This window comes from Pipistrellus hanaki (genome assembly GCF_964339955.1).
Source record: "Pipistrellus hanaki genome assembly, chromosome: 6".
In the NCBI taxonomy this organism is placed as follows: Eukaryota; Metazoa; Chordata; class Mammalia; order Chiroptera; family Vespertilionidae; genus Pipistrellus; species Pipistrellus hanaki.
Window position 1 is genome coordinate 60,050,316 of NC_140508.1, and position 16,767 is coordinate 60,067,082.

Sequence of the window (16,767 nt, forward strand, 5' to 3'; positions counted from 1 at the left end):
ATAAACCTATTTTTCTTGTTCTCCGAAAGTGAAATATTTCCTATTGGGAGCACCAAACAGGTCAGTCCAAGACTAATGATGTGGCAACCAGCTGCTAAAATATTCACTGCTAGTATTAACGGGGAGAAATAGTGCGCCTGCACTTAAGGCAAATGAATGCAACACGACTATAGTAACAGTCATTATTGAGCATTGTAGTTCACTATTAATAATTATATATAACAGAATAGTGTAAAAATTAAGTTACAACATTTTTATTAAAATGTTTCTTACACACCATTATTTTGGCTGGGCTACAAAAATATTCGTTGTGGGCCGCATGCGGCCTGTGAGCTGCAAGTCTGACATGCATGCAATAGAGTAGTCAGCAAGTCGCTCCTATCCAGAGCAAGCCAGGTGAAGGAAAATGACTCATGCCATGGGAAAGCCTACTCCAGTGTAAGAAGAGATTCATCATTGTGTGGTGGGAACCACTGCAATTTATTAACTGAAAACACTACTAATATTTAACATCATTATTTTAGTCACCACTTTTTACGCTACTTCTAAAAGGTGCCTTTTATTATAGCTCCAGTGTCTACTGTCTCCTCTTTTACTGCCACTAAATGAAAATTCTAGCGGCCTGGCAAGCATTTCCAAGTAGTAATTCTGGACATAGAGAGCTATCCTTAGAAATGCTATTGTAACATGCTGCCAGTTATATTTTTGAATTTAGGTTAAATAAAGTATTCCCAAGTGTCTTTCATCATGGAATGATTCTCCGTGTTTGCTTCTAATTTTCTTAGTTGATTTTATTGTTTCTTTAATGGGGAGGGGAAGATGTTCTTAGCAAGTCAGAAAAATGATGAAATCACATCCCATGCGCCCATCTCAACTTGGGTTTTCTTTTTCTGCAGCTGAAACCAAAAATTATTCACACAAAAATCCATGATTTTAACATCAGTAGCCTCAGGGGAGAGCAAATGCACCTATCAGATAGGTGCTGTTAAGGCTTATTAATGCAGAAGCCAGCTGTTCTCTGTGTCACCATTATGGCTTCTGTGACACACGAGGCAGATGCAGTCCGTAAAAGCAGGATGGCGTACTTTACCTTGTAGATTTCACTCTCGCAAAAATGAAAAGCTACTTAATGTAAAATTATAGACGGGGGTCTTATGGAAGCATCATATTGAAAAATAGCATAAAGTTTTTTTAATAAAAACTTATTCAGAAACCACTGAAGGGACATCTAATGCCCTGAATGCTGAATAACTGACTTCATAATCCCCACTCTAGATTATCGCCAGCAGCAACAGGAACAATAATGGATCAAAAATATAGGGCCATTTTTTATTTATGAGCAAGAGCTTTAAAATAAAATGCATAAATCCTAGGCTCATCTTTTTCCACATCCACATTCCACCTTTCATGATCTCCAGTTCTGATGGAGTGAACTGGGTGCCAAGGCAGGCCAGTGCCCAAAGCAATGACTTCTGGGTTTTCTACAGCGACTTTGCCCCCAGGATCCCTCTCCTTCCCTCTATACTCCCACCGCTCTGTGTGTGCCCCACTACACACAGTCTGTCCTCCCACTCGGGGGACTAGTCACATCAGCTGGTCAGAGGACTGATGTGCACAAACATGACCCCCAGTCTCTTCAGGTCATTTAGAAATTTTAAAAGAGGCCCAGCTTGCCATTCCCACTGGGGCCAGGAGGGGGATTTGAATGAGCAAAACAAGCTTGGTATGAGACCTGAGGGCGTGGAGAGACTGTGTGATCTAGATGGGCAGATCCATGTTCACAGACCTCTGAGGATGACAGACATAAAAAACACACAGGCACCACAACATCAAGTGTCATGAAGGAATGGGAGTCATGACTCGGGTCTTGGAAAACTTGCCTGAGGAAGTGACGTTCAGTCTGCCGAGCTGAGATCAGCAGGAAACACGGGCTTGAACTGCAACATGAGTGGGAGGAGGGCTCGTGGCAGAGGAGATCTCAGGAAAATGCCAAGGACGGGTGGCACGTGGGACCCAAACCAGGCCCAGGTGTATGGGGCCACATCTGCCTTATTAAAGGAAACAGGTTTTACTCTATGAGCAGTGGAGACCCCTTAGATAGAAGATCTTTAAGTGAAAAAAACGATGTTTTTCAGAGAGGAGCTCTCGTGGGTTATGAGGCTCGCCTGGTATTCGGGGGGAGATTATGTAGCTTGGGCAAGGCCGGTGGAGGGAATTGAACTTGCTGTGTTCTGGATGGGCAGAGAAGTTGGACTGGGCAGATTTTATTCTGTTGGATGGTATTCAGTAGCAGTAGGACCTTGAGAGGTTGATTTCAGTGATTAACATGGGTTTTCTTCCACTTCATTTTCGCCAGGCCCGTGATAACTCTACACACACAGGCCTATCAAGTAGAACCCTTTTGAGTTGCTTTATGTTCAAATGGAGGCAGTGGCACCCATGGGGTGAGGCTTCAGCACTCAGCTCCGTACTCACGAGCCCTGTGACCTTGGGAAGCTTACCTGACTTTTCAGTAAAATGGGAGAAACAATAGCACCTATTACATAGGATTGTGCTTTTTAAATTCAGAGAGTGGATTCGTATAAAACACTTCAAACAGGAACTGTGAAATAGTAAGTGCACAAAAGGAGTTGGGTATTGTATTTGTGATTGAATACAAGTTCACATTTGTACTATCTCTCTTCCCTTCAGAAAGCTCGAATATACCACTGTGAGCTTAAAGGACCTTGACTTCCCCGCAGCTCTAGTTAACACACAAAACATACTGCATAGAAATTAGAATGTGAAAATAAGGGGTACAAGTCATCTATCAAGGTTTGAAGTGATAATTTTTAATATGTCTCACTCCTCATGAACTAGAGAATTCATCTTACACAATAGAGTCTATCCTTGACTGTCTTTCACTTCATGCTTCTCATTGCTTTTAATTATTCTTTATTGTGCTCTAGTTCTTTCTGCCCTTTTTTTGTTGTTGTTCCTTCAGGCATTGGTAGTGGTAAGAATGGCCCCGCCACACCTTTCCTTCTCAGCAGAGGTCTGTGTGTGCCAACTATTGTGAGGGAAATGGAATGTATTACCGGCCTGATATTATTGAAATTTCAAGGCCTTACCTTTTAAATGCTTTAGTCCCTCAGGGGGAGGACTGCTGAGAATAACCTTCTTGCCTACTGTGCAAACATCTGTAAATGCACAGACACAGCAATTGTGGCAGTTCCCACCCAGCCAGAAACTGCAGAAATCCAATACTGGGGCTGGATTGCAGCTGTTCACACCTGTAGGGAGGGAGATCTTTCAGTCCTGTGCCTGCTGTTTTGCATTTTGCATTCCTTGTCTTGGGAGTTGTTTGTCTGTTTTCTTGTTTTCTTTGTATTGATTTTATAGGGAGAGGAAGAGAGGAGAATTGATAGAAACACATTAATCCATTAATCGGCTGCCCCCTACTGGTTGGGGATCAAGCCCACAGCCTGGGCATGTGTCCTGACCAGGAATCAAACCAGTGACCTCCTGGTTTATAGGTCCATGCTCAATTACTAAGCCGCACCAGCCAGCCTATAATTCTGTTTTCTGTGAGCAGTCCCCAGTGACCACATTAACAATGATTCTCCTCATGGTAAGGCGCTTGCCACACCAGCATTTGGGAGACAGACATGGAGGGCAAAAGAGTACCGGCCTTCTCATGGTTTTTCTACCCCAATTTCAACCCTTTCAGTAACCACCTTGTGTACCAGGCATGGAACTGTAGACTCAGTGTGGGCTCACGAGGGCCAGTCACCCAGCAGACCCACTAGGAGCTGCTAAATCAAGTGGAGTGGCCTCCATGTCGATAAAGTCTGCCCGCCCAACCTGCATTGTGCTTTCTCAATGTTGTCAGGAGACATGTATCTCTGTCTCATAGTGTATTCCTATCTCAGGAAAAAATCTAAAGTATGTCAAAGAGAAGAGACAACCAGGCCCAGCCCTGAGCAGTTTCATTGTTGAGCTGCCACAGTGACAGGTCAGGGAGAGGCCTGTGGGGTGGAGAAGGGGCCACTCTCATAAGCTAACAGTGCACAGAGCCCCAAGGGTAAAGGAGGGGAGAGACGGGAGAAAGGGCAACACTGCACCAGGGAGGTGGGGGCCCTTTCCTGACACTTCTTTTTTCTTTCTGGGGTCAACTTAGAATAAGCTTTGTGTTCAAATACATTTTCAGATCTTAACCCCAAACTGGTTTATTTCTTCTGGATACCGGTGCCTAATTTTAGCATTGAAAAGAACTCTCCCTTATTCATTTTTCTATCCTAATTTTTTTTTTCATTGTTCAAGTCAGTGGGTAAGAAAATCATCAAGACTAAGGTGTACACGTGAGCCACTAATGCTTATAAGCGCCCTTTATTTGAAGAATAACCCAGATTTAGTTATGTAAATATTTATAACTGGTGTCACCTTAACAGATGCTCAGCCCAATGCTGAGGTGGGACAGCTGTGTCCTGAGATGACATTTTGTAAGTGAAGATTTTCTCTAAATCAGAAATAACGGGATTCCTGGATTCTGAGACCTTGTATTAGGGTTTGGCTAAGCAGTAGATTCAAAACAAACACTTCATAGGAGACCACCTGGTAGTTAGGTCAGAAGGTAGGGTCCCAACGCCCCTAATGCTGTAGATCTCTGGTTTTCCACCAGGAAAGATTCAAAAACACACCCAGACCCAAACCCCACCCCCAGTCAATTGAATCAGAGTCTCTTGGATTAGGACATCAGGATTTTTTTCAAAGCTCCACAGCCATGGTAATATGCAGCCAGAGTTGAGAACCTCTGCCCTCAATAGAGAACAGCTACTGGGAGGCTAGGGTGAATGGAATGAACACCTACTGGTGACCTAGGGGAATGGAATGAGTTAAGTTAGGGAGCAAAGCCTTAGGGCAGGAAAAGCTAGAAGATGCCCCCATGTAATGAATTGGGGAAAAGTAAAGGCGAAGTGCTTTTAAGTTTCTGCAGATAACCTCTGAAATATAAGTCAGGAAAAGGAACCATGCAAATATTGTATGTTAATACTTTTAAATACTTATATATTTAATATACCTTCATAATAAGTAGTACAGTTTATGAATATGCATACAGACTTATTCACTCATTCATTTGTTCACTGAGCCCCTGCTGTGGGCCATAAACCATAACAGCATGCTCCCCGCCAGGGGGAAGTTGAAAGTAATCACAATGGGGTCTAAACCTAAGGAAGGGCATGTGAGCTGCACTTTGGAACTTGGCCCTATAGGCTACAATGTCTCTGGGCAGACTCCTGTTGGGCCTTCAGGGGAGAGGTAGCTTTCTTCCTGCCGGCACACACCACCCATGATGCCAGAACATCGATGCATCCACTGTAGCCATTGTCATCAACATTATTCCTAGAAGTTTCAGAACATGTGGCACAGGCCTGTGTATCTAATGAAGGATGCAAAAAGTGTCTGGGCCACTCCTTTATTTTGCGGGTCACATTGGGAAGACTATCTGTTTGCACAAAGATGGACTTGGTATTTCATTTCTTGTGAGTAACAAGCTGTTATGTACACAATGGATGTACTTCTCTGCAAACTGGAAACATAGTCATTGATGGATCTGATGTTTACTTGCCTCCTCTGTTACCTTAGATTGAAGTCACTGAAAATTTCAGCCTATACATCAGGAGAATGGCATGCATGTGCCAAGGGACAGGGGCCAAAATGGCAAGTGCAGTTTTTTGGGAGGTGGTATACAAAGTTCCATAAAGTGACTAGACTCAGTGATATCAGGGAGTCGAGTTGGTTTTCATGGGGAGGGTAAGAATGTATAGTCAGAAGCACAAGGAGGGATGGTGGAGGTTTGAATTGGGGAAAGAAAGGAGGGAGGCTTTGATAGTGAGGAAAGAGGAAAAAAATTACACAAAACCAGTTGGTCAAGAGAAATGGGAGATGCCTGAAGGGTCCCCTTGGATGAGCCACCATTGCTCAGGATCCAAGCCTCAGCCATGGAATAAATATCTTTCAGTGTACCTTGCTTTTGTTCTAGTGCTTTGCTGTTTATAAAATGCCTGAGTGTTCATTGACTCCATGAATTCTCAAAATAACCCCAACAAATGTTACTGAATCAATATGTAGATAAGGAAAGATGAAGACACTAAAGCTCACAGTGGCTGAATGACATGCCCCAAATCATACAGCCAGTGAAAAAGCTGAGGTCAATCTCCAGTTCGGATATTGAGCTCCAAATCCATTAGACTATGTTGTCAAGATATTACAGCACAACTGGATCCCGATCCCAGCACATACCTGAACGGGTATCTGATTCCACACATAGCATGTGTCTCTCTGTGCCTTTGAAGTTGTATTCCTCACATTTCCTGCACTTCTGCTTGTCTTATAAAGACTTATAATGGTACATTTATTCTCCCAAATATGAATGATCATCAAATGGAGTTTGGGGATTTTCTAAAATCTGGATTAAAAGAAATACTGAATTTCAACTCTCTATACCTGCTGATACCTACAGCACTGACATTCTGAAATACACATTTTCCCACGTTTTTTACCCCAGTCCATTAGAGTTTTCAATTCTTAGATCTCCCAAGAGATAAGAAAGAAGGTGCTTATCATGTTCAGTGATAAGAAGTATAACTGCTTAAAACTCTAACTTCTCTCTCACTTTAGGAAGTCAGACACCCCAGAATGGGTTAATTTGACAGAATAGGAAAAACATTAGACACAAGAAAAGGACATTTTCCTGTAGAGGCTCATTTCATTCTATATACCATTTCCCTGGGATATCTGCCAATTGTTAGCAAGAAGAGTAATGTTATCCATGTTGTAAAATATCACTCTTGAGTATTATGGAGATAAATAGCTAAATGATGGAAAATACCTTTCGTTCGAGTCAATAGTTTAGGGGTAGAAAAAGCTCAAATACAGATATGTTGGATGATATGAGAAAAATCATATCAACTATGAGTGAAAAATCATTTCAACTATGAGTGAAAAATTCTATATTTCTATAGGTACTCTTAAAAAGAGTACCCTTTTGCATCAACACTAGAAAGGAGAGCTATGTCCATCTATGCCATGACCTTCACAGCGTGGTTCAAGGATCCTAAGGAGGGGCCGACACACAAATGAAAATGATATACAAGAAATATGAATTTAAAAGATATTGGGGGCCACCTGGAGCCTCTTTCTTGAAGAGACACACTGACTCCTGGCCTGGTCTGCTATTTATTTACTTGAAAACACATTTGACCTTTAACAACGCATACAGGCATATCAAAGGTAGAGTTTGGTAAACAGTAAAAGGATTATCAGGTTGAGGAATTGCTTTGAGAAACCACTATCTTAACAGGAACAATCAGTGCTTAGCTTCAGCCCTGCTAACACCCAAGGTCCATGGGCTTTCCATGTTCCTTGGTGCACTGACAGTATTGGCAAGTGGTGGCTTCCCACATATCTATAACAGTGAGAGAACTGCATGTGATTTCTTTGCAAGCCCAGAAATTTTCTACTTGGAAACTGACAAAGGGAAAAGAAAAGTTTCTGTTGTTCTGCTGCAGGACCCATGCAAGAGACCATCTACGACTTCTGGAGGATGGTGTGGCATGAAAACACGGCGAGCATAATAATGGTGACCAACCTCGTGGAAGTGGGCAGGGTAAGTGAGACACCAGCATATCCATTTGTTCCTTGCTTTGTTGGTAACATAAAGTAAGGCCAGAGCAAGCTTCTGGAGCAGTATTTGGTGCACTCCAGAAAACATCAACTACTACAGCTCCTCCTACTGCTTGCTGCATTAGCTTATAAATTATCAGTAAACATAGTCTGAATTGTTTTCATTTGTCGCAAGAGCGACAGGAAAGGCAATCAAGATTTAAAAGCAGTTGTTATCTGGCTCTGTTGAGCACACAAAAACACCTCTACGCATGAATGTTGGCTGTTGGGTATCAAAACCCCCGGGTGCTGCATTAGACATAACTGCATTCCTTAATTCAGGAAAACTGACTCTAGATATGGTGTACAGTGCTGGATCTTGTATGCAGTTGGTTGGAGCACTGTCCCATGCATGGGAAGCTCATCGTGGGTCTGATTCCTAGTCAGGGCACGTAAGGAGGCAATTGATAGATGTAACTCTCACCTCTCAATCTCTTCTCTCTCTCTCTCTCTCTCTCTCTCTCTCTCTCTCTCTCCTTTCTTCCCTCTCTAATATCAAGAATAAATTTTTTAAATCTAAGAAACAAAAAAGGCCATGAAGCAGTGGTGTCTCTGTTCCTTCCATCTGGCACTTAGGCGGTCCCATGCAGGGTGATGACTGTTGATTTTTTTTTTTTTTTTATGGAAACTATTCCTTCTGACAAATAAACATAGTAACTCCAGCTAAAAGGGTGCAACTGAAGGGAAGAGAGTGACTAGGTTTCAGCTTTATCCATAAATGGAACCCCATACCCTTTTTTTTTTTTAATCCTTCTATTATAAATCCTTACCAGGTCTGTGGAGATGTGGTAAGCTCTGAAGAGTCCCCGCCTCATTACCATCAGCCCCTTGGATGGGGGTCTGTCTTCAATTAGTCATGAATGTAATGGCATCTGCCCTTGAGATGTCTGGCATGATTGGGAGGTTTTGACAGGAGGGCACATCCCCTCTAGGACGAGGCGCTGACCTTTTCCCATTGTTCATGCTGCCCACTTCTCTAGAGATGCCTTCCCATTTTCCATGCTTACAAACAGCAGCAAGAAAACCACCGAAGAAATCAAAATGACATGGTTTTCCAGGGCAGCAACTACCTGCTTGCATGTTTACTGCACATGGTGCGTCCTTCATGAATTAGGCATGAGCGAGCTGGCTGCCCGTTTGTTTACACAGGCTTGCTGCCATTCATTAGTCAGCGCTGGGAACCGCTTCCCCCTGATTTCTGCCCTGAAGCGGTCTACAGCAGGCGGCTGTAATTGCCGGTGTTGGAACCACTGGGAGCCCTTCCCTGTCGCAGCACCTGGTGCAGAAGACACAGACGCTGCACTTCCCTCCAGCAGGGTCCCCGGCGCATCTGCCAGGACCTGTCATTATCTGAGACTTCCTTGTCACCACTGAGCATCCCCTTTCAGCCCGCGTGTTCTGGGATGGGACCCTTGTCAGGTTCCCTGGCACCTGCCCGAAGGCTGCACACCTGGCATGTGAGCTGCACTGGAATGTGCTGTGATTGTTTTCCCTCTTTAATGAACCCACCTGAGGGACGTGTAACTTCTCATCCAGGCGCCAGTTTCCCAGGCACTCCCACTTACACTGCGGGTGTGGAGATGCACAAGCTCTGTTGTGTTGAACTAATCCATCTGCCAAAAGTCTTCTAACCAAATCTGGGGGACTCCCCGAGGAGGTTTTGCGCCGGTAATTTAAGCTAATGATTTCTAAACATATTTAGTCAGTTTTATGAAGACCTCATTAGAGTGTGACTGTGTGTTAAAAATCCAAATAAGATCTCATAGTCATGTAGGGAAATTATTGTGGCGTTGCTCTGAGTAGTTTTTATAACAGGTGACGCAGTGTTTTTTGGAGCTAAAAGAAGCAGGGACTGAAATGTTAACCCCTATCAATAATAGATAGAGGATTGGCGGGAACCACCTAAATGGATGCTTTAAAGATTATTACCCACCCAGAGAGGTTGGCATAATTCCTTTCCTAACATTTGTCACTAAAAGAGTAATGAAAGGCCCTGACCAGTTTGGCTCAGTGGGTAGAGCGTCGGCCTGCAGACTAAAGGGTCCCAGGTTTGATTCCAGACAAGGGTATGTACCTTGGTTGCGGGTACATCCCCAGTAGGGGGTGTGCAAAGGGACATTTACTAGAAGAAAATTGGGAGCTCAGGGTGTTGATGTGAAGAATAAGGCTTACACACAGACAGGGGAAAGACACCAACTCCAGGGGGCCAGTGAGGGGGCGGGCCTCACAGCCAGGCAGCCTGGTCATGGTGCTGATGCAGCGAGGATGAGCACCAACAATTTCCAGGCTTTCTCACTGTGTTCAGGGTTCAGAACAGAGCATCTGACTCCCCAGATTGGTTCATGTGCTCATCCCTTGCTCTCCAGGGCCCCTAATTGATAAGCTACCCCTTGGGGAAGAAGTAGTCCCCAAAAGGACAACAAGGACATATTTGGAAGGATGAATGGATACAGGGATGTTGAGTGACCAGCATTCACTAGGAATGGTGGGACGGAAAGCAGTCTGTAGGGTCAAGGCAAGAGTAGAAAACACAAATGAGTAGGCTGAGTTCAATCTTATCAGAAGTTTAGCTGAGAAAGGAAGAGAAAGAAATAAACAGAGAAGCATTTACAATCCAAGGATATTTTTAAGGTGAGAGACCTTTGAAAATTGTATGTGCTACAGAAAGAATCAGGAGAAAGGGAGATGAACACTTTAGAAGGCAGACCACTGAGGGGAAGTTTTCCATGGAGGCAGAGTGCAAATCTGTAGTTAAGCCTTAGAAGGGAAACATCTTTCTGACCTGGAGAACAGAGACAGGTGAGGATGCAGTGAAATCAATGTAACCAAACCAAATGAACAACACACTTAGAATGGCACCCTCTCCTGACAACCTCAGTTTCCTGGAAAAGAACAAGCAGTGCCGTGGCCGGAGACTTGGGGAGATAGCTATGTTATGGAGGCGTCAAGAGCACGGGTGAAGGGTTAGCAGGAGCGGGAGCTAGCCTGCTCCTCTCTTAAGAGATAAGAATAGGGGAAGAGCCTAAACCGGTTTGGCTCAGTGGATAGAGTGTCAGCCTGCAGACTGAAAGGTCCCGGGTTCGATTCCGGTCAAGAGCATGTACCTTGGTTGTGGGCACATCCCCAATAGGGGGTGTGCAAGAGGCAGCTGATGGATGATTCTCTCTCATCAATGTTTCTAACTCTCTTATTATATATATATAATTTTTTTTTTTAAGAGGAGGGGAAGATGCAACCCAGACTCAGTCAATGGCAGCCGGACCTGGGGGATGGGAGTCCTGGGACAACGGTAGCCAGAGTCCTCACAGAACTGACTCAGGGGGACAGGTCACCACAGCTCAGCTCCAGCTGAATGTGAGCATTTCTAAGTGAACTCTCACCTCTGAGCCTTCGTTTGCACATCCCTAAAATGAAGGGAAATTGACTGAATGAACCCTAAAATCCCATGTTTATATGGAGAATTTCTGTTTGTTATTTCCATTTAAATAACAAGCGCATCTGCAGCCCAGTCACGTCTTAATGCACAGGCCTCCGGACCCTCCTGGCACTGACTGTGTCTGTTCTGAATATCAGCCGTGGGAAAAAAGCATGGAGCCTGGATTTTCTAAAAGGAATAAGTCAGTAAAAAGACATGTGTGCCCTTTTCCTCGCGAGAAGGCCGTCCACTTTTATTTCTTCTGCACTAAACACATTTTATAGAAAATCTAGAGCAGACTATTGCAGTGTGTGATTAGGTACCAACGAGATGAATTCTGTCGGTGTCCTATCTACATTTCACTTATAGGACTGTAAAAGATGCTCAGTCCCTAATTTATAGACCTTCCTTTGAAAATGAGCTAATCTGACTACAGTAAATTATGATTTTGAGAAAAATATCTTCTTTTCCAAAGTTCTCAAAATTGCTTATCACAATTCACTGGTTTATCAGCTGGCACCACAGAGCAATCTTACCTTCCCAGCACTTTTCTGTGTCTGGAAGCGAGGATCAGCAGTCCCGCACCTGCTTCCTGCCTGCTGCTGGGAGGGTCTGTGGGGAGAACAGGGTCCCTTGGGAGAACTCTCCCAATCATCTAATAGCATGGCTCTGTATGCCCGTCGTGTTCTGTGTAACGGCAAGTGTGGCTTTTGCATCTAGAAGACCTCCTTGTGCACAGAAAACTTCTTTTACACACACCCCAAAATCAATGGAGTCGTCATCATCACCTAATGTCCATTAAGCCAATTTGGATAGCAAATCTATTTCATTGAAAGGTAAACTGTGGGGTGAAAAACATGCAAAAACAGACACAGTAAACAAGTTTATTGGAGTAGGAAACACTTTATTGGGTGGTGATTTTGAAAAAATGTGAGACTAAAGGCGAACAAATACTTTCAAAATAAAGCAAAGAGAAAACCACATAACTTTATTCTTTAATCTTTCTGAAGGCTTAATTGAGTGTTTTAAATTAATTACTAAGAAATGCATTTTAAAGCTTAAAGTAATGGGGTTTCTTATGTAAAATTCTGTATCTGTAATGCTAATCCCAGCTTCTGCAAAATGTTCTCATAGTGTCCTTGCAAATAAATGTGGTGGGTGTGTGTGTGTAACATACATGCATTTGTTAAGGCTAATTATTCCCCTGCCTCACATTTTCTCACATGGGTAACCAGACTAGATTCTTTCCAATTTCCACATTTTCTGTACCTGATAAAAGGTTCTTACCATATATGTGCATCACACACATACTTGAGCTCCCTTGCTCACACATCCTTGGGCACTCAGAAATGCTCTTTCCTTGTTGGGAACAGGGAAGTGCTATTTGTTCTGAGTGCAGACCATTGTCTCCTTTTCTGAATTCCGCATGAGTTGTTACTGTGAAGTAAAGCATTTCCTAGGGGAAGACAGCATCAGGCTCATAGCTTTTCCTCACACCTCTTGTTTCACTGCTGTTGTCAGTGCTAGAGACCTTAACCCATTGGAGTCTGTTCCTTTCTCTATGGCTTTTCCGGTACACATGAAACTAGTTAGCTAGCTATCAGGTGACCTTCTGACCTTCTATCGGTGAAGGCCAGAAAAACAGAAGAGGGGATCCCTGCCTTCAAGACATTTACAACCCAAATATAGAGGCAGGACTTACAGTTTGCAAACAAAAAGGGACAAAACACCTTTGGGAATTATTTCATTCTCCCAGATTGCAGGCCTCTGTGAGTCAAGACTAGGTTCTTTCATCTGTGACTCCCAGAAGGCTGGACACATAGGAAGGATGAGAGAGTGTTCTGTGACTGTTTCTAAAGAGTTGGAAGAATAATTACAAAAGAGCTCATGAGCTAACGAAACACCTTATGTTTTATACAAGGGAAATTCCTGTTGAGCACTCTCCTTCCCTGGATTTCTGATTCATTGGGTGAAAGACTGGAATCTAAAGTCACACGTGTATGTACAACATGGTCATTATGGGTATGGGTGAAGTTACTACAGCTGTGCTTGATATGACGGAAACCTCTTTAAAGTTAGCCCACCTAATGAACCCTTATGCATTAAGTTCTTGGCAGTTTTTTTTAAAAAGCTGTCATTTCCCCGCAAATATTGATGAATTATAAAATCGGCTCCAGAGACAATTCTGTATGTGCTGTAAGTCATCTGTCACTTTCGTATCAGCCATCTCTAATAGTGCCACAGTGGTGGGGTATCGCAACATCGAAGCAGATTTGCGGGTCTGAATAACAAGTGTTTCTCCGACCATGCTCTCCTGGCTCCTAGGTAGCTTTGAGCTGCAGGCAGGTCAGCTCTGCAGTAGTCTCTAGCTGAACCCATGGATCACCCACTTTTATGGTCACCATTGGAAGGCCTGCTGCTTGCCCTCAGACACTCTTGCTGCTTTGCCGCAGTTGCCTGGCCCTAGAAAAATCCTCATGTTCATCTCCATCTGGACTTCCTGTGTATTTGCTGTTTTACTGGCCTGGGCTTGGATCCTCGGTTGTCCCACTCTGTCACCTCTAACTTTATCTGCCATTGTCTTTGGGGTGCATATAGGAGGTCACTTGCCCTAGTGTCTATAAAGCCCTTAAGAGAGTAGGAGGTCCACATGTGTAGCAGATGGACAGGTGAACCTGGGACAAATGTGCCATAGCCTGAGAGCTTTTAAAGCATAGCCCCGGTCACACTGGGACCCACTCGGGCTGAACACATCAATAGTTTCTTGGAGGTGTAATTGGATGCAATATGGTATGTTCTTTGTTCTGCTCACATGAGCTCTTGAAAATTGAAGAATTTCCCCTCACTTTGCACACTATAGGTATTTCCTTGAATAATTTGTTGGAAAACAATAAATGATGTATCATCTTGGTGTGGAATTCTGTTTTTCCTTCTCTACTTTGCAAATCTGCTAAATTCACTTCCTTGGCCTTGCTCTGCCTCTCCCTGAAGGCGTGGGGCTATCTGGCTAAGTAAGTATGTGAGAAAATGCTGGGGCTTCCCAGGAGAAGAGGGCCAAAGAGTTACAGTAATCCAGTAAGTAGCTTTATAGTCTTTTTACAACACCTTTCAGATTAGCCAAGTGGCAGGATATCAGTATCCCTACTCTAGTTTCACTAATTAAGGAATTTAAGTAAAGAAGAATTTAACTGGGTAGGCTAACAGGCAAACAGAATTCCCTGCCTCAGAATGTTTTTTCTGGAAGTCTCTGCCATATGTTGAAGAGCAGGGTAGGACCACATCTTATGGTGTAAGCTGCCCCATTTCTCTGGGACAGGGTTTCTAGCAGTGAGAATGTGAGAATTTGGATACTTCTCTGATGAAAAATCCAAGAGCCTTCTTCACACCTGATAAGAAGGTGTCCAGTACTTAGATTGCTTCCTCGTCCTATAAAACTCAGGATCAAAGAGTATGCATTTGGGCAGCCTGATTGGAAAATGGTGGGGGTGCTGCTGGATTACAGAAATGGACCACTCACATAGCCAGGAGTGAGTATAGTAATGAGATGAAGTAACGACCAAGGATGTCACTGGATTACCTGCTGGAACTTACTAAAAAGAAACAGAGTCCGCCAGGGAAAAGCTAAAGGAGACCTATGCCATGCAGTGGAGAACACTGTCCACAGAAGGAATGTGAAAAGTAAAGGGGAAATAGGTATTTCAGAACCAACATGGGGTTTATAACTTTTCACTTCAGGCTGTCTGCCATAAGATAGAAACTGCACCCTTATCACTTAAGTCCCTCTGATGTACCTAAGGAAATATATATCTACATATACTAATAATGCTGTCATTGCACAAAAGATTTCTGAAACTTTTCTTTCAGAATAATCTTTAGAATACGTGACACATGTTTTATTGTCCTCGGTGGTTGGCAAATCTCCCTCCCTTGGCAAGAGGACTTACGTTTGAGGAATGGCTAAAAGTCAAAGCCAAATCTATTGACTGAGGTGGGAAACAGCTGTCTAGATAAATGTATTTCCTGGAAGTGCTGATGCTCTCTGACCTCCCTGGGTAGGAGAGAGAAAAGTAACAAGATAAACTTCTTGGGTGGCCTGTACCATGATGTTTAAATTCCACAAGAGGCATCAGGCTGCATGTTTCTTTGCAGTAATGAAAATAAATATTATAGATTCATGCACAGGTAGGGTCCCTCAGCCTGGCCTGCAGGATCGGGCCAAAACCAGCTCTCTGACAGTTTCTGAGGGGTCTCAGATTGTGAGAGGGCACAGGCCAGGCCAAAGGACCCTACCGGTGCGTAATCTGGGCTGGAGAGGGAAGCAGAAGGTTGGCCAGATGGGCAAGGACCACAGGAGGACTCCAGGGCATGTCCAACCTGTCTTGCTCAGTCCCAGTAGGCTGGACCCCAGCAGCAAGCTTACCTACCCCTTACCTACCAGTGGGAGCCTGTTCTCTTTGGTTGTCAGTGCATATCATAGCTACTGGTCGACCAGTCGACTGCCCCCTGGTGGTCAATGCACTTCATAGCTAGTGATTGAGAGGCCTTAGCATATCATTAGCATATTACACTTTGATTGGTTGAATGGATGACCGGACACTTAGCACTTTAGGCTTTTATTATATAGGATGGATGTGATCTTGTGTGTATTATAAATATTATTCAATATATTGTATATATGGGAAGTATTATATGTCCATCAATTAATAATATTAGTCAATAGGAATTGGAAGACCAGATAGAAAACCAGACACCATGTGGGAGAAACTTCAGGCAGGAGCAGGAACAGGAGCCTGGTAGTGTGAAGCTGATTTACTTGGGCTCTATGGCATTTTCCCAAATCCAAGCTATCCAGACCTTTAGAAGAAGTTCTTGATTTTGTGCAAGTTTGAAATAGGCTTCAAGGATGATGCCCAAGAGAGACCCCAGGGCCAAATGAAACAGGCTTGGAAGGAGGAGCTGGGAAACCTATTATAAGCCAGGCCTTTACACAAAGTCTTTATTCATCTTATCTCATTTAATCTCTACAACCTCCCTAAGAAATCAGTGATGCCACCCATATTATATATGTCAAAACTGAGGCTCAGGGGTATGACTCAAAAGTTAGAAAAAGAAAAAAAGAGCAAATGCACTTCCATCTTTATTGCACAGATGCACAGAGACCAAAGCAGTCTATATTTTCAGGATATGTAAGAGAGGAAGTGTTTTTATTGCTGTGAGAGCTCAGCAAAAAATAAAAGAGTTTGGATACAATAAATCTGTTCTCTTGGAAACCTCACTGGCAGCTGCTCTTGGCTGGGGTTCTTGGGGTAACTTTACTTAGTAGCAAACAGCCTCTTTGCTCTTGCTATCCAGTATCTCCATCAACGCTGTACTCAGCTCCTGAACACAACTATTAATAGAACTGTAGCCACTCCTTCTGGGTATCTCTTTTTAGAAAGAAAGAGAGAGAGAGAGAGAGAGAGAGAGAGAGAGAGAGAGAGAGAGAGAGAGAGAGAGAGAAACCGCTTAAGGAATTAAAACTCCTAACAGTGCCTTTCTTTCCCTCCCTCTCCCTTCTACCCCTTTAGAGGAAGTAATGTTTATTAGATCACACTATGGTGGCCCCAACCAAAGAGCTAATATTCAGCTCCTTAATCCTTCTTAATCTT

General features: G+C 43.5%; 1 protein-coding gene across 2 annotated transcripts in view; it reads left to right on the plus strand.

The window, feature by feature from the left end:
- The window catches only part of PTPRM (protein tyrosine phosphatase receptor type M), a 606,371-nt gene that overhangs the window by 552,051 nt on the left and 37,553 nt on the right, over positions 1–16,767 (plus strand). For both annotated transcript variants that reach the window (XM_084887751.1, XM_084887752.1), the window contains one exon: positions 7,551–7,648. In XM_084887751.1, coding sequence (XP_084743877.1) covers positions 7,551–7,648 — 98 coding nt within the window. The remainder of the gene's footprint in view (positions 1–7,550; positions 7,649–16,767) is intronic.